Genomic DNA, 15,857 nt, shown 5'->3' on the forward strand with positions numbered 1-15,857 from the left:
TACCAGACTAAAGTGCAAAGAGAGACACAGAGGTGAAGGAAGACACTAGGATGATATGGCTGAAGGCAGGCTGGGGCACACTGGGAGCACAAGGGTGGAACACACTAAGAACACAAGGCTGGAATTATTGAAGACACTAGAAAAAACTGTGAATAACTGGTGGCTGCTAGTGTGAGGATGTGTTGCTAGAACATTGAGCAATCCACACGCTAACCCTTTAAGACAGTGCCCTTCTGTGATTGGCTGCACCCAGAGGGAAAAACCTGGCTCAGGAGCGTGGAACAGGTAGGACTGGCAGCTTTTTTAGTAAACCAGCCAGTGGGAATCCACAACTAACAATGCAAAAAATGCTGTACTCTACTCACCAAAGGAAGCACATAGACTCTGTATGCAAGTACAATTCTGAGCTATATTCTCTCCTTTCTATAATTGTTATACAGTCACACATATTCAACCTTTCCAATAGTGTAGGAAAAACAAAAGTTAATAGCCTAAAAATGATTCTTTAGCCCTGGTTCACATTGGTACGATTTGACGTGTCAAATCGCATGTCAAATCGGCAGCAATTGCCGGCAATGGCACCATCCTAATCAATGGGATGCTGCATTTGCGGTGCCGCACAGATTTCAAAAAGACATTTCTGTACTACTTTTTGCGATTTCGGGCTGTGACATTTCTTTAAAATCGCGGCCGAAATTGGGACTGACATACGGGATCTGAACTCGCACGGCTACATTCCCGCAGCTCAGTGTGAACCTGGGCTGAATCTGAATTTAAAATTAAAAAAATTTAAAAACTGACTTGTTTGTCTAAAAGCAGAAAATTCTGAAATATTTTGTTTTAGCTGTTATGTTTGTGATTTATTTCTTGACTTAAAGAAGCTTTTTACGCTTTTACAGCTTTTCATCTCAAATTAGCACTTTATGACCTGCGCTAAAAAACCTGCTACTTTTAATTTACAGCATTCCATGTTTTCACAACAAATGTAGAATTAGAATATGTGGCAATAGTATGCAGCTGCATGCAAAAGGTCACTTTCACAAGAATGAAACATTAGGAGTGGATATCTGAATATGTAGTAGCATTTAAATGTGTGTTCCAAGACTTTAAGCACTGTAGCTGTGTGAGGATGGGAGTTGGAGACTTTTCTGTGTTGTAAAAAAGAGCCTTAGGCATTATTCCCACGAGGCGGATCTGCTGCCTCGGAGTCCTCGATCTCTCTGTTGATCTCCGCTGAGCCAGCAGATGACAGGTCCCCCCAGGGGCCCTCTCCTCCCATATACAGTCAGGTCCATAAATACTGGGACATCGACACAATTCTAATCTTTTTGGTTCTATACACCACCACAATGGATTTGAAATGTAACGAACAAGATGTGCTTTTAACTGCAGACTTTCAGCTTTAATTTGAGGGTATTTACATCCAAATCAGGTGAACGGTGTAGGAATGACAACAGTTTGTATATGTGCCTCACACTTTTTAAGGGACCAAAAGTAATGGGACAATTGGCTGCTCAGCTGTTCCATGGCCAGGTGTGTGTTATTCCCTCATTATCCCATTTACAAGGAGCAGATAAAAGGTCCAGAGTTCATTTCAAGTGTGCTATTTGCATTTGGAATCTGTTGCTGTCACCTCAATATGAGATCCAAGGAGCTGCCACTATCAGTGAAGCAAGCCATCATTAGGCTGAAAAAAACAAAACAAACCCATCGGAGAGATAGCAAAAACATTAGGCGTGGCCAAATCAACTGTTTGGAACATCCTTAAAAAGAAAGAACGCAAGGAAAGAAGAGCTCAGCAACACCAAAAGACCCAGAAGACCACGGAAAACAACTGTGGTGGATGACCGAAGAATTCTTTCCCTGGTGAAGAAAACACCCTTCACCAGGTAGGTGTATGTGTGTCAAAGTCAACAATCAAGAGAAGACTTCACTAGAGTGAATACAGAGGGTTTACCACAAGATGTAAATCATTGGTGAGCCTCAGAAACAGGAAGGCCAGATTAGAGTTTGCCAAACAACATCTAAAAAAGCCTTCACGGTTCTGGAACAACATCCTATGGACAGATGAGACCAAGATCAACTTTTACCAGAGTGATGGGAAGAGAAGAGTATGGAGAAGGAAAGGAACTGCTCATGATCCAAAGCATACCACCTCATCAGTGAAGCATGGTGGTGGTAGTGTCATGGCGTGGGCATGTATGGCTGCCAGTGGAACTGGTTCTCTTGTATTTATTGATGATGTGACTGCTGACAAAAGCAGCAGGATGAATTCTGAAGTGTTTAGGGCAATATTATCTGCTCATATTCAGCAAAATGCTTCAGAACTCATTGAACGGCGCTTCACAGTGCAGATGAACAATGACTCGAAGCATACTGCGAAAGCAACCAAAGAGTTTTTTAAGGGAAAGAAGTGGAATGTTATGCAATGGCCAAGTCAATCACCTGACCTGAATCCGATTGAGCATGCATTTCACTTGCTGACAAAACTGAAGGGAAAATGCCCCAAGAACAAGCAGGAACTGAAGACTGTTGCAGTAGAGGCCTGGCAGAGCATCATCAGGGATGAAACCCAGCGTCTGCTGATGTCTATGTGTTCCAGACTTCAGGCTGTAATTGACTGCAAAGGATTTGCAACTAAGTATTAAAAAGTGAAAGTTTGATGGATGATTGTTAATCTGTCCCATTACTTTTGGTCCCTTAAAAAGTGTGAGGCACATATACAAACTGTTGTAATTCCTACACCGTTCATCTGATTTGGATGTATATACCCTCAAATTAAAGCTGAAAGTCTGCAGTTAAAGCACATCTTGTTCATTTCATTTCAAATCCATTGTGGTGGTGTATAGAGCCAAAAAAATTAGAATTGTGTCGATATCCCAATATTTATGGACATGACTGTATGTATTTTGCAGGGCTGTGCACAGACAGATTTGTGTAAGCAGAGGCTCCGTGTCAGGCTGCTCAAGCGTCCAGGAAGAATAGCATAAAAAGTTTTGTTTTGCAGCACTGGCCATCTAATTCCATACCCAACTGCTCATCATTTATAAATCCGCCCACAACATGTAAAAATCTGCCCCTTACTGACATAAACTCGCCATGACAGCAAACCCACCCTTCAGTTGGCTAAAGCATAAAAAGTTTTGTTTTGCAGCACTGACCATCTAATTGCGCACCCAACTGCCCATCGTTTATAAATCCGCCCACAACATGTAAAAATCCACCCCTCATCAACATGAACAATCTGACAAAAACATTTCTTCTGTCAGCTATTGTGTGCCTGCGCCGTCACAACAGCTGATCGTAAAATCAGATGTTGTGCTGTTCCGTACGGCGCATGCACCGTTCGTCCCAGGCACTTCTCGACAGAACACCGGCCCATGTACATGTACTGCGGCAGGGGAACCCTTAAGCGCAAAATCATGTACCAGTATGTGATTTCTGTTTTCGGCTCTGGGGCATGTACGCGCCGCCGGAGCCACGCTCCCGCTGTAATTGGACACGCCAGTCGTTCACTGGAGAGGCAGACCGCTGTTCTGTCAGAGAGGAAGAGAGAGATCTCATCTTCCTGCGAATCAGGAACACAGATCTCTCTTCCTCCAGTTAAGCCATCCCCCACACAGTTAGAAATCACTCCCAAGGAGCACACTTAACCCTTTGATCGCTCCTGATGTTAACCCCCTCTCTGCCAGTGTCATTTTTACAGTGACGGTGCATTTTTTTTTTAGCACTGATCACTGTATTGGTGTCACTGGTCCCCAAAAAGTGTCTCTTAGTGTCAGGTTTGTCCACCGAAATTTCGCAGGCCCACTAAAAATTGCTAATTGCCGCCATTACTAGTAAAAAATATGCAAAAAAAGTCTCTAAATCTATGCCATAATTTGTAGACATTATAACGTTTGCGCCATCCAACCAAATATACGCTTATTGGGATTTTTATTTACCAAAAATATGTAACAGTATTGGCCTAAATCGAACTAATTCGAATTTTAAATATTTTTTTGTTGGATATGTTTTATAGCAGAAAGTAAAAACTATTGTGATCAAATACCACCTCTTTGTGGGGAAAAAAAGGACATAAATGTTATTTGGGTATAGCATTGCACAACCGCGCAATTGTCAGTTAAAGTAACGAAGTGCGCAAAAAATGGCCTGGTCATTAAGGGGGTAAATCCTTCTGGGGCTGAAGTGGTTAAAGTGTTTGTACAGAATGACTTTGAGGACATGTTTTGCTCTCTTTAAACTTTCTTGTGTGTTCCTTTCTAGAATTGCGACAAACAAGCTTTTGCTTTCCATTATCATCATCTTGGAACTTGCCATTCTTGCTGGATTGGTTTATTACAAGTTTTTTAGGAAAACCTGACCCTTTGCTGCAAATGATACTCTTCCAACGAAGACCAAACTTAAGATACACCAACCAGAAATCTGCTGATTTTGTTATATATGAAATGTACTGAAAAGTTTGACCAACATAAAGAAATTAAATTTACTGAAAACATATCTTCCAGTGTCCATTCTCATGACATCATATAATTGCAATGTATTGTTGATACTGCAACCAAATTAAACCCAGTACTTAACATCATAAATGCCTAAGTTGTTACAATGTTATAATCTCTTAGAACAAATAATGTGAAATACTGTAGGTGCTTTGACAGTGTGCTCTGATCCTAGCCTGCTGTTAACCCATTCTAGCAGCAACCAAAACAATTAGTCCCCTTTCACACATACGGACCATTTGTCTGTTTTTCATCCATCTACTGACGATGAAAAAACGGACAATCAGTGCATCTCTATGGAAAAACGGATGTAAATTAATGCTCATCCGTTTACATCTGCTTCCGTCAGCATCTGTTTGCAACAGATCAAGACCTTATTTCCTGTCGCATCATGGCAGCATACACCTATGGGTTGTGGCTCTGTCTCCTCAACCTGATAGGACCGTGTATCTATTAAACCTTGAGAGGGCCCCCGCCCCAGTATTCTCCTTTTTTTCCTCAACTGACAAGGTCCGAACAGCATCCCTTACCGCTCTCGCCCCAGCCAGGTTCAAGCCTCTCCTGGGTGGATGTCCTTACCTGTACAGCCTCTAAATGAGCTAAACGGAAGGAACCCCGCTCTGATGGTCTCAGGGGTATGTTACAAACCTTAAATAGGTTTATTATAGCAGCGCCTCCAGCCTTTCTTCTGTGCACTCTGTCTCAAAAAAAAAAAAAAGAACTTTTCTTTGTGCTTCTGAGCCCTGTAGTCCCGCAGGCACCCTGTACATGACGCCGAGCGTCTCAGCGCTTCCGTGCATGCGCAGACGGCCGAAATTTCGCCCATTCACCTGTTTGCCAGCTTCCAAGATGGCACTGGACCTTACGAAGAGCTTGTGCGCATGCGCGGGTGTGACGTCATCACCGCCGCAACGGCGGCAAATTTAAAAACAGTCTTTCTTCCTATTCTTCCCTGGCCTGTAACTAGGGGGAAAAAAATGATCTACTCAGGTCTTGCTGCCAGTGATACTCCCTGTGTCACCTAATCTGCTACCCTACACCCTCTTTTCTCTCTCTTTCATCCATCAGGTCAGTTCCCTGTACTTTTTAGTTTTTGTTTTAAGCTTCTTCCTGCTTGTATCTTGAATGCTGATTCACCATATGTTCTAGGAATCACCCTCCATGGAGGCGCTGCCCCAGTAGACCATCGTCAGCCTAATAGGTAAGAGGGAATGATTGGTAAGTACGAAGATGAAGAAGAAGAGAGCCTGTCACTAATGCTGTCTAATTGAACAGCCCTACCAGGTCAGCCAGATCATCACACTCAAGACGGAAAGAACCCTCAAGAAGGAGTTGCTCAAGCCATAGGCAAAGCCGCTCAGACCGCGGCAGAAGCCGCTCAAGCCACAGGAGAAGTAGGTCAAGTCGCAGGAGGAGCTGTTCAAAATTCTACTCACGGCATAGTCACTCCTACCATGGGAGATCTCCTACGCGCAGGCACTCTCCGCATGACCAGAGTCTCCGTCCATCCATGGAATTTCTGCTGGACTTGTGGCGCCATAGCGCTTCCAGACAAGCTGGCCTGTCGCACGTGCTTCAACGAAGCAACTAAAGACAAAGAGCTAGACAAAAGGGAGTCGGCCAGAGAATCGCCCCTCCAAATCGCAGGGCCCGAAACGAGCAGACCTGTACAAGGCACCTCATCTGCTCCTCACTCCTCATCAAAAAAGTCGGATCCCCTGTCTGATAATGATGACCTAGAGACATCCACTGGCTTTGATTTCTCACTAATTGAACCCTTCATGAAATCAGTGAAGGAAGCAATTGATTGGGTGGAAGAAAAAGAAACTCCTCAAAAATTAAGGAAATACTTTCCGAACCTTAAAAAAGATCCGGAGACCTTCCTGTTCATCGATGAGCTTGAAGATCTAATCAAGGATGAGTGGCAAAGCCCGAGAAAAAAAACAGCCTCAGTAATAGATTAGCAAAGCTCTATCTGCTTAACCACTTGACGACCGCCTCACGCCGATTTACGTCGGCAAGGTGGCACGGACAGGCAAAATCACGTACATATACGTGATTTGCCTTCCGCGGGTGGGGGGTCCGATCGGACCCCCCCCCCCGGTGCCCGAGGCGGTCGTCTTTTCTCCCACGGCGATCGGAGATGAGGGGGAGGCCATCCGTTCGTGGCCCCCCCCTCGCGATCGCCGCCGGCCAATGAGAACATTCCTTTGCTGCTGTATGCTAAACAGCAGCAAAGGAAATTATGTCATCTCTCCTCGGCTCGGTAATTTCCGTTCCGCCCCGAGGAGAGAAGACAGGTATGTGAGTGCACAACACACACACACACACAGTAGAACATGCCAGGCACACAAAACACCCCGATCCCCCCCCCCGATCGCCCCCCAATCATCCCCCCCCCTGTCACAAACTGACACCAGCAGTTGTTTTTTTTTTTTTTTTTCTGATTACTGCATTGGTGTCAGTTTGTGACAGTTACAGTGTTGGGACAGTTAGTATTACCCCCCTGTAGGTCTAGGATACCCCCCTAACCCCCCCTAATAAAGTTTTAACCCCTTGATCACCCCCTGTCACCAGTGTCACTAAGCGATCATTTTTCTGATCGCTGTATTAGTGTCGCTGGTGACGCTAGTTAGTGAGGTAAATATTTAGGTTCGCCGTCAGCGTTTTATAGCGTCAGGGACCCCCATATACTATCTAATAAATGTTTTAACCCCTTGATTGCCCCCTAGTTAACCCTTTCACCACTGATCACCGTATAACTGTTACGGGTGACGCTGGTTAGTTTGTTTATTTTTTATAGTGTCAGGGCACCCGCCGTTTATTACCGAATAAAGGTTTAGCCCCCTGATCGCCCAGCGGTGATATGCGTCGCCCCAGGCAGCGTCAGATTAGCGCCAGTACCGCTAACACCCACGCACGCAGCATACGCCTCCCTTAGTGGTATAGTATCTGATCGGATCAATATCTGATCCGATCAGATCTATACTAGCGTCCCCAGCAGTTTAGGGTTCCCAAAAACACAGTGTTAGCGGGATCAGCCCAGATACCTGCTAGCACCTGCGTTTTGCCCCTCCGCCCGGCCCAGCCCAGCCCACCCAAGTGCAGTATCGATCGATCACTGACACTTACAAAACACTAAACGCATAACTGCAGCGTTCGCAGAGTCAGGCCTGATCCCTGCGATCGCTAACAGTTTTTTTTGTAGTATTTTGGTGAACTGGCAAGCACCAGCCCCAAGCAGCGTCAGATTAGCGCCAGTACCGCTAACACCCACGCACGCACCGTACACCTCCCTTAGTGGTATAGTATCTGAACGGATCAATATCTGATCCGATCAGATCTATACTGGCGTCCCCAGCAGGTTAGGGTTCCCAAAAACGCAGTGTTAGCGGGATCAGCCCAGATACCTGCTAGCACCTGCATTTTGCCCCTCCGCCCAGCCCAGCCCATCCAAGTGCAGTATCGATCGATCACTGTCACTTACAAAACACTTAACGCATAACTGCAGTGTTCGCAGAGTCAGGCCTGATCCCTGCGATCGCTAACAGTTTTTTTGGTAGCTTTTTATTGAACTGGCAAGCGCCAGCGGCCTAGTACACCCCGGTCGTAGTCAAACCAGCACTGCAGTAACACTTGGTGACGTGGCGAGTCCCATAAGTGCAGTTCAAGCTGGTGAGGTGGCAAGCACAAGTAGTGTCCCGCTGCCACCAAGAAAACAAACACAGGCCCGTCGTGCCCATAGTGCCCTTCCTGCTGTATTCGCCAATCCTAATTGGGAACCCACCGCTTCTGCAGCGCCCGTACTTCCCCCATTCACATCCCCAACCAAATGCAGTCGGCTGCATGAGAGGCATTTTCTTTATGTCCTCCCGAGTACCCCTACCCAACGAACCCCCAAAAAAGATGTCGTGTCTGCAGCAAGCACGGATATAGGCGTGACACCCGCTATTATTGTCCCTCCTGTCCTGACAATCCTGGTCTTTGCATTGGTGAATGTTTTGAACGCTACCATTCACTAGTTGAGTATTAGCGTAGGGTACAGCATTGCACAGACTAGGCACACTTTCACAGGGTCTCCCAAGATGCCATCGCATTTTGAGAGACCCAAACCTGGAACCGGTTACCGTTATAAAAGTTACAGTTACAAAAAAAGTGTAAAAAAAAAAAAATATATATAAAATAAAAAAAAATAGTTGTCGTTTTATTGTTCTCTCTCTCTCTCTATTCTCTCTCTCTTGTTCTGCTCTTTTTTACTGTATTCTATTCTGCAATGTTTTATTGTTATTATGTTTTATCACGTTTGCTTTTCAGGTATGCAATTTTTTATACTTTACCGTTTACTGTGCTTTATTGTTAACCATTTTTTTGTCTTCAGGTACACCATTCACGACTTTGAATGGTTATACCAGAATGATGCCTGCAGGTTTAGGTATCATCTTGGTATCATTCTTTTCAGCCAGCTGTCGGCTTTCATGTAAAAGCAATCCTAGTGGCTAATTAGCCTCTAGACTGCTTTTACAAGCCGTGGGAGGGAATGCCCCCCCCCCCACCGTCTTCTGTGTTTTTCTCTGGCTCTCCTGTCTCAACAGGGAACCTGAGAATGCAGCCGGTGATTCAGCCAGCTGACCATAGAGCTGATCAGAGACCAGAGTGGCTCCAAACATCTCTATGGCCTAAGAAACCGGAAGCTACGAGCATTTTATGACTTAGATTTCGCCGCATGTAAATAGCGCCATTGGGAAATTGGGGAAGCATTTTATCACACCGATCTTGGTGTCATCAGATGCTTTGAGGGCAGAGGAGAGATCTAGGGTCTAATAGACCCCAATTTTTTCAAAAAAGAGTACCTGTCACTACCTATTGCTATCATAGGGGATATTTGCATTCCCCGAGATAACAATAAAAATGATTAAAAAAAAAAAAAAATGAAAGGAACAGTTTAAAAATAAGATAAAAAAGCAAAAAAATAATAAAGAGAAAAAAAAAAAAAAAAAAAAAAAGCACCCCTGTCGCCCCCTGCTCTTGCGCTAAGGCGAACGCAAACGGCGGTCTGTCGTCAAACGTAAACAGCAATTGCACCATGCATGTGAGGTATCGCCGCGAAGGTCAGATTGAGGGCAGTAATTTTTGCAGTAGACCTCCTCTGTAAATCTAAAGTGGTAACCTGTAAAGGCTTTTAAAGGCTTTTAAAAATGCATTTATTTTGTTGCCACTGCACGTTTGTGCGCAATTTTAAAGCATGTCATGTTTGGTATCCATGTACTCGGCCTAAGATCATCTTTTTTATGTCATCAAACATTTGGGCAATATAGTGTGTTTTAGTGCATTAAAATTTAAAAAAGTGTGTTTTTTCCCCAAAAAATGCGTTTGAAAAATCGCTGCGCAAATACTGTGTGAAAAAAAAAAAAAAAATGAAACACCCACCATTTTAATCTGTAGGGCATTTGCTTTAAAAAAATATATAATGTTTGGGGGTTCAAAGTAATTTTTTTGCAACAAAAAATAACTTTTTCATGTAAACAATGAGTGTCAGAAAGGGCTTTGTCTTCAAGTGGTTAGAAGAGTTGGTGATGTGTGACATAAGCTTCTAAATGTTGTGCATAAAATGCCAGGACAGTTCAAAACCCCCCCAAATGACCCCATTTTGGAAAGTAGACACCCCAAGCTATTTGCTGAGAGGCATGTCGAGTCCATGGAATATTTTATATTGCGACACAAGTTGCGGGAAAGAGACAAATTTTTTTTTTTTTTTTTGCACAAAGTTGTCACTAAATGATATATTGCTCAAACATGCCATGGGAATATGTGAAATTACACCCCAAAATACATTCTGCTGCTTCTCCTGAGTACGGGGATACCACATGTGTGAGACTTTTTGGGAGCCTAGCCGCGTACGGGACCCCGAAAACCAAGCACCGCCTTCAGGCTTTCTAAGGGCGTGAATTTTTGATTTCACTCTTCACTGCCTATCACAGTTTCGGAGGCCATGGAAAGCCCAGGTGGCACAAAACCCCCCCAAATGACCCCATTTTGGAAAGTAGACACCCAAAGCTATTTGCTGAGAGGTATAGTGAGTATTTTGCAGACCTCACTTTTTGTCACAAAGTTTTGAAAATTGAAAAAAGAAAAAAAAAAAGTTTTTTCTTGTCTTTCTTCATTTTCAAAAACAAATGAGAGCTGCAAAATACTCACCATGCCTCTCAGCAAATAGCTTGGGGTGTCTACTTTCCAAAATGGGGTCATTTGGGGGGGTTTTGTGCCACCTGGGCATTCCATGGCCTCTGAAACTGTGATAGGCAGTGAAGAGTGAAATCAAAAATTTACACCCTTAGAAATCCTGAAGGTGGTGCTTGGTTTTCGGGGCCCCGTACGCGGCTAAGCTCCCAAAAAGTCCCACACATGTGGTATCCCCATACTCAGGAGAAGCAGCTGAATGTATTTTGGGGTGCAATTCCACATAGGCCCATGGCCTGTGTGAGCAATATATCATTTAGTGACAACTTTTTGTAAATATTTTTTTTTTTTTTTTGTCATTATTCAATCACTTGGGACAAAAAAAATAAATATTCAATGGGTTCAACATGCCTCTCCGCAATTTCCTTGGGGTGTCTACTTTCCAAAATGGGGTCATTTGGGGGGGGTTTGTACTGCCCTGCCATTTTAGCACCTCAAGAAATGACATAGGCAGTCATAAACTAAAAGCTGTGTAAATTACAGAAAATGTACCCTAGTTTGTAGACGCTATAACTTTTGCGCAAACCAATAAATATATGCTTATTGACATTTTTTTTACCAAAGACATGTGGCCAAATACATTTTGGCCTAAATGTATGACTAAAATTTAGTTTATTGGATTTTTTTTATAACAAAAAGTAGAAAATATAATTTTTTTTCAAAATTTTCGGTCTTTTTCCGTTTATAGCGCAAAAAATAAAAACTGCAGAGGTGATCAAATACCATCAAAAGAAAGCTCTATTTGTGGGAAGAAAAGGACGCAAATTTCGTTTGGGTACATCATTGCATGACCGCGCAATTAGCAGTTAAAGCGACGCAGTGCCAAATTGGAAAAAGACCTCTGGTCCTTAGGCAGCATAATGGTCCGGGGCTCAAGTGGTTAAAGAGCCTAATGTCAATCTATTAGTATCCCCACCAGTGGTGGACTCCTCTCTGTTGCGCCTCCCTAGGCACATAACACTCCCAATAGAAGACGCAGTCACATTTAAAGATGTGTTGGATAGAAAGATCGACTTGGATCTTAAAAGATCCTACCTGTCTGCAGGTGGCGCTTGTAGGCCAGCAGTGGCACTGGCAGCTGTTGGAAGGGCTATCTCTAGCTGGTCCTCTAATGCCGAGAAGCTAGTAACAGAGGGGGTGGAACAGGAAAAAAGTAATTTCAGCCCTCCGGGAGCTGACTCTTGCAGGTGACTTTGTCGCAGAGGCCTCTGTAGATATAATAAAATCTTCATCAAGGGCAATGTTAAGTTCAGTGATGGCCAGAAGGGCGCTTTGGCTGAAACCCTGGTCGGCAGATCCCTCCTCAAAATCCAACTAGTGTAAAATCCCTTTCGACGGGGCGAACCTCTTCGGAGAAAAACTGGACCCGGCCATTTCGAAAGTCTCCGGCGGGAAATCGGGACTTATCCCGTCAGACAAAAGGCCCAAGCAACAAAGGCCACCTGCCTCTAGGCAAACTCTGGATAAATACAGGGAGGCAAAATCCTACAGACCAGTAGAGCGTATAGCAGGAACTGGAAGAACCCCCAGTCATCCTTTCTCAAGCTCCAGAAATCCAAGGCCCCTACCACAGGGGATCAGAAGTCTTTTTGAAGGTGCGTCCGCCCAACCAGCTGTAGTAAGGGCCAGGCTCATGAAGTACAAGCAGGTCTGGGCGGAAACAATAAAAGACCCATGGACAGTAGCTACTGTCCAGTTTGGCCACAAATGGAGATTCCAAACCACCAAGAGACCAATTCTGTATAACCAGACTACCGGCATCTCGAGAGAGGAAATTGCTGCTAACATAATACATCCAAGGTCTGATCCAGAAGCAGGCCTTAGTGAGAGTTCCATTATCCCAAAGGGGGAAGGGGTTTTATTCCCCTTTATTCCTGGTAAAGAAAAAGACAGGGGACCTGTGTCCCGTCCTGGAGTTGAAAAATCTCAATCGGTCAATTCTAGTAGAGACATTCAAGATGGAAAGCCTACAGTCAATTCTTCAGGCCATGAACATCGGGGATTGGATGCTTTCCGTCGATTTATAAGGCGCTTATCTGCACATTCCCATTCACACTTCAACTTCCAAAAGATTCTCCGCTTCGCGGTAGGCCATCAACATTTTCAATTTCAAAGTCTCCCGTTCGGGATTTCCACCGCTCCAAGAACATTCACCAAAGTCTTGTTGCCAGTGATAGCCTTACTGAGGGAGCAAGGCTTAAGAGTCCATCATTACCTGGAAGATATCCTTTTGCTCGTGGACAATCAAGATTCCCTCCTACTGCATCAAATTATTCTAACCTCCACCATGCAAAAATTCGGTTGGCTGATAAACTGGGGAAAAAGCAACCTACAGCCCACCCAGAGAATGATCTTTCTGGGGGCGGAACTAGATACCCACCTCAACACGATAGAACTCCCTCAAGAGAAAATTCCCATTTTGATCCAAAAGGCAAAGAGACTACTCATGTCCACCACGCTCCCAGCCAGAGAGTATCTCAGCATATTGGGATCATTCTCCATGATGCAGGAAGTCCGCCCAGTCCTCGAGTGGGCACAGCTAAATCTATCGGGGCTAAGGGCAATATACTTCCCAGGAGCTTAGAACCAACTGGCCGATACTCTGAGCCGAAATTTTGCATCCAACAACGAATGGGCCTTAAGCCATCAAGCCTTTTCCCTAATAACCAAAACTTGGGGGGTGCCGGATATAGATCTGGAAGCGACACCAACCAACACAAAGTGCCAGTGGTACCTGGTGAGAGTTCCCTTCCCATCAGACGGAGGGCACGGACTGTCTGCAGCACGACTCGAACTTCCGTCTGGGCTACATCTTTCCACCAACGCCACTCATTTCGAAGGTTTCTACTCAGAATCAAGAGGTCAGAATCTACAGTGATAGCAGTCCTCCCCTTTTAGCCGAGGCGGCCATGGTTCACAACCCTACTCCAACTGAATACAGTGAAGCCATTGCCAATGGCAGCGGATTTACTCTCTCAGGGACAGCTCCCCCATCCATTCCCAGAGAGGCTACACCTGACAGCCTGGAGATTGAAAGGGCTAGGTTCTTAGTCCAAGGCTGCTCCCAGAAAGCGATAGACACTCTTCTCCAAGCCAGAAGAAGTACCATCAACAATACCTACAAAAGAATTTGGGAGAAGTTTCTCTCGGTCGCACAACAGCAATCCTTCAACCCATCATCTTCAACAGTCGCTCAGATCCTTGAGTTTCTCCAACTATGCCTCGACAAAGGCCTTAGGTCAAATACCCTGAAGGTGCACATGCCGCTTTGTCCGCCATGACAAGAGTGAAGTGGGCACAGGAGCCCCTTATTCAGTTCCAGAGGGCCTGCCTAAAATTAAGGCCCCCCAGAAAACCTTCCTTTCCGACCTGGGACCTTTCAGTAGTGCTAGATGTCCTATCCCATGAGCCATTCTTTCCAACTGAGGGAATCTCTCTGTGGGACCTAACTCTCAACGTCACCTTCCTGATAGCAATTACGTCGGCTAAAAGAGTCTTGGAGATGCAGGCCCTACTGGCGAAGGAACCGTACCTAACCATCTACCTAGACAAGGTAGTCTTGAAGCCATCGGATCGCTTCATCCCGAAAGTATCATCTTCCTTCCACTTTAATCAGGGAATATGCCTTCCTACTCTCTCTACAGAACAAGGTAACCCACATCCACTCGATGTAAAGACCAATATCTTGGCCTACCTTTCGGCAACCAGTAACCTTAGGAAGACAAAGAATCTCCTAGTCATCCTATATGGCTTTAGGAGAGGACAAGCAGCAACCTCCCGCACCATCGCAGCATGGTTGGTGAAGATTATTAAAAGAGCTTACTCATCTAACCAAGCACAAGTACCTGAGGGCTTAAGGGCACATTCCACAAGAGCAATGGCGACCTCCTGGGCGGCCTACTGCAGGGTGTCTTCAGAAACCATCTGCAGGGCAGCCACCTGGTCATCAAAGAATACCTTTATATCTCATTACAAAGTGGACTCCGCTAGGTTGTCCACGGTAGAATTCGGGAGAGCAATGATACAGTCCAACACTTCTATTCTTTGTAAATAAACTTTTCTCTTCTGCTTATACCCACCCAGTTTGCGAGTTATTCCCCATAGGTGTATGCTGCCATGATGCAATGGGAAAATGGAAAATTGTATACTCACCTTTCCGTAATTTTCCTTTCCTGTCGCATCTTCATGGCAGCATACAGATGCCCACCTGTCTGAGGTAAGGTGTGTGTGTATATATATATATATATATATATATATATATATATATATATATATATATATATATATATATATATACTGGGGCAGGGGCCCTCTCAAGGTTTAATAGCTACGCGGTCCTATCAGGTTACGGAGGCGGAGCCACAACTCATAGGTGTATGCTGCCATGAAGCTGCGACAGGAAAGGAAAATTACAGAAAGGTGAGTATACAATTTTCTGTTTTTCTTCTAAAAAAAAAAAGGGATCGGACGAAAAAGCTGGCAGATGTAAAAATGGATGAAAAACTGATGGAAACGTCATCCAATTTTTCTTTGAAAAAACGTGACTGAACTGATCAAATGAATGCTTTGCATGTGTGAAAGGGGCCTAATGTGCAAAAACAAGAAAGTGAAGTACCCAAAAAAAATCTCCTCACTTGCACACCCAAATGGTCTCTTAAACTTCCATTTAGTGTTGTCTAGAGTCAAACCCTGTAGAACATGCAGGCAGATCCTATATGGCCAAAATCCAAAAATAGGAGCTCTATCCCTTTAAATGTTCACAATCCAGTGCACAATTTTACCTCGCATAACATTTACTTGCATGATAAAATATAAATTCCTATTAAAAACAATAAATAAAAATGTATCGGAAATAGATGGATAGATCAATCGTGAATATGTATTATAGATGATTAAAAAATAGGATGAAAGTTCATGCCAAAAAAAAAGTTCATGCCAAACCGTCAAGACGATATTTGTGAAAAACTACTTTAATTTGGTGGTGCTACCATTCCTCGCACCCAGGCATCTTACCTAAAGCAATTGACTTCTAGATAATAGGAGGACATCTAGGCATGTACAGTAATGTTACTAATCGCTGCTCTCCAGCACTGTCCAGTTCCAGTATGACCAGAAATGACT

The 15,857-nt window shown here is 44.3% G+C and overlaps 1 protein-coding gene across 3 annotated transcripts in view; it reads left to right on the plus strand.

Moving 5' to 3' along the window:
- VTI1B (vesicle transport through interaction with t-SNAREs 1B) overlaps positions 1–15,857 on the plus strand; it is a 452,048-nt gene that overhangs the window by 398,953 nt on the left and 37,238 nt on the right. For 2 of the 3 annotated variants that reach the window (XM_073609936.1, XM_073609939.1), the window contains exon 6: positions 4,267–4,500. The exons of the other annotated variant lie outside the window; for it this stretch is intronic. In XM_073609936.1, coding sequence (XP_073466037.1) covers positions 4,267–4,363 — 97 coding nt within the window. In that variant the 3' untranslated portion in view covers positions 4,364–4,500. Of the gene's footprint in view, positions 1–4,266; positions 4,501–15,857 lie in introns of those variants that run through there. 3 annotated transcript variants of the gene reach the window in all.

This window comes from Aquarana catesbeiana, linkage group LG13, assembly GCF_042186555.1.
Source record: "Aquarana catesbeiana isolate 2022-GZ linkage group LG13, ASM4218655v1, whole genome shotgun sequence".
Lineage (NCBI taxonomy): Eukaryota > Metazoa > Chordata > Amphibia > Anura > Ranidae > Aquarana > Aquarana catesbeiana.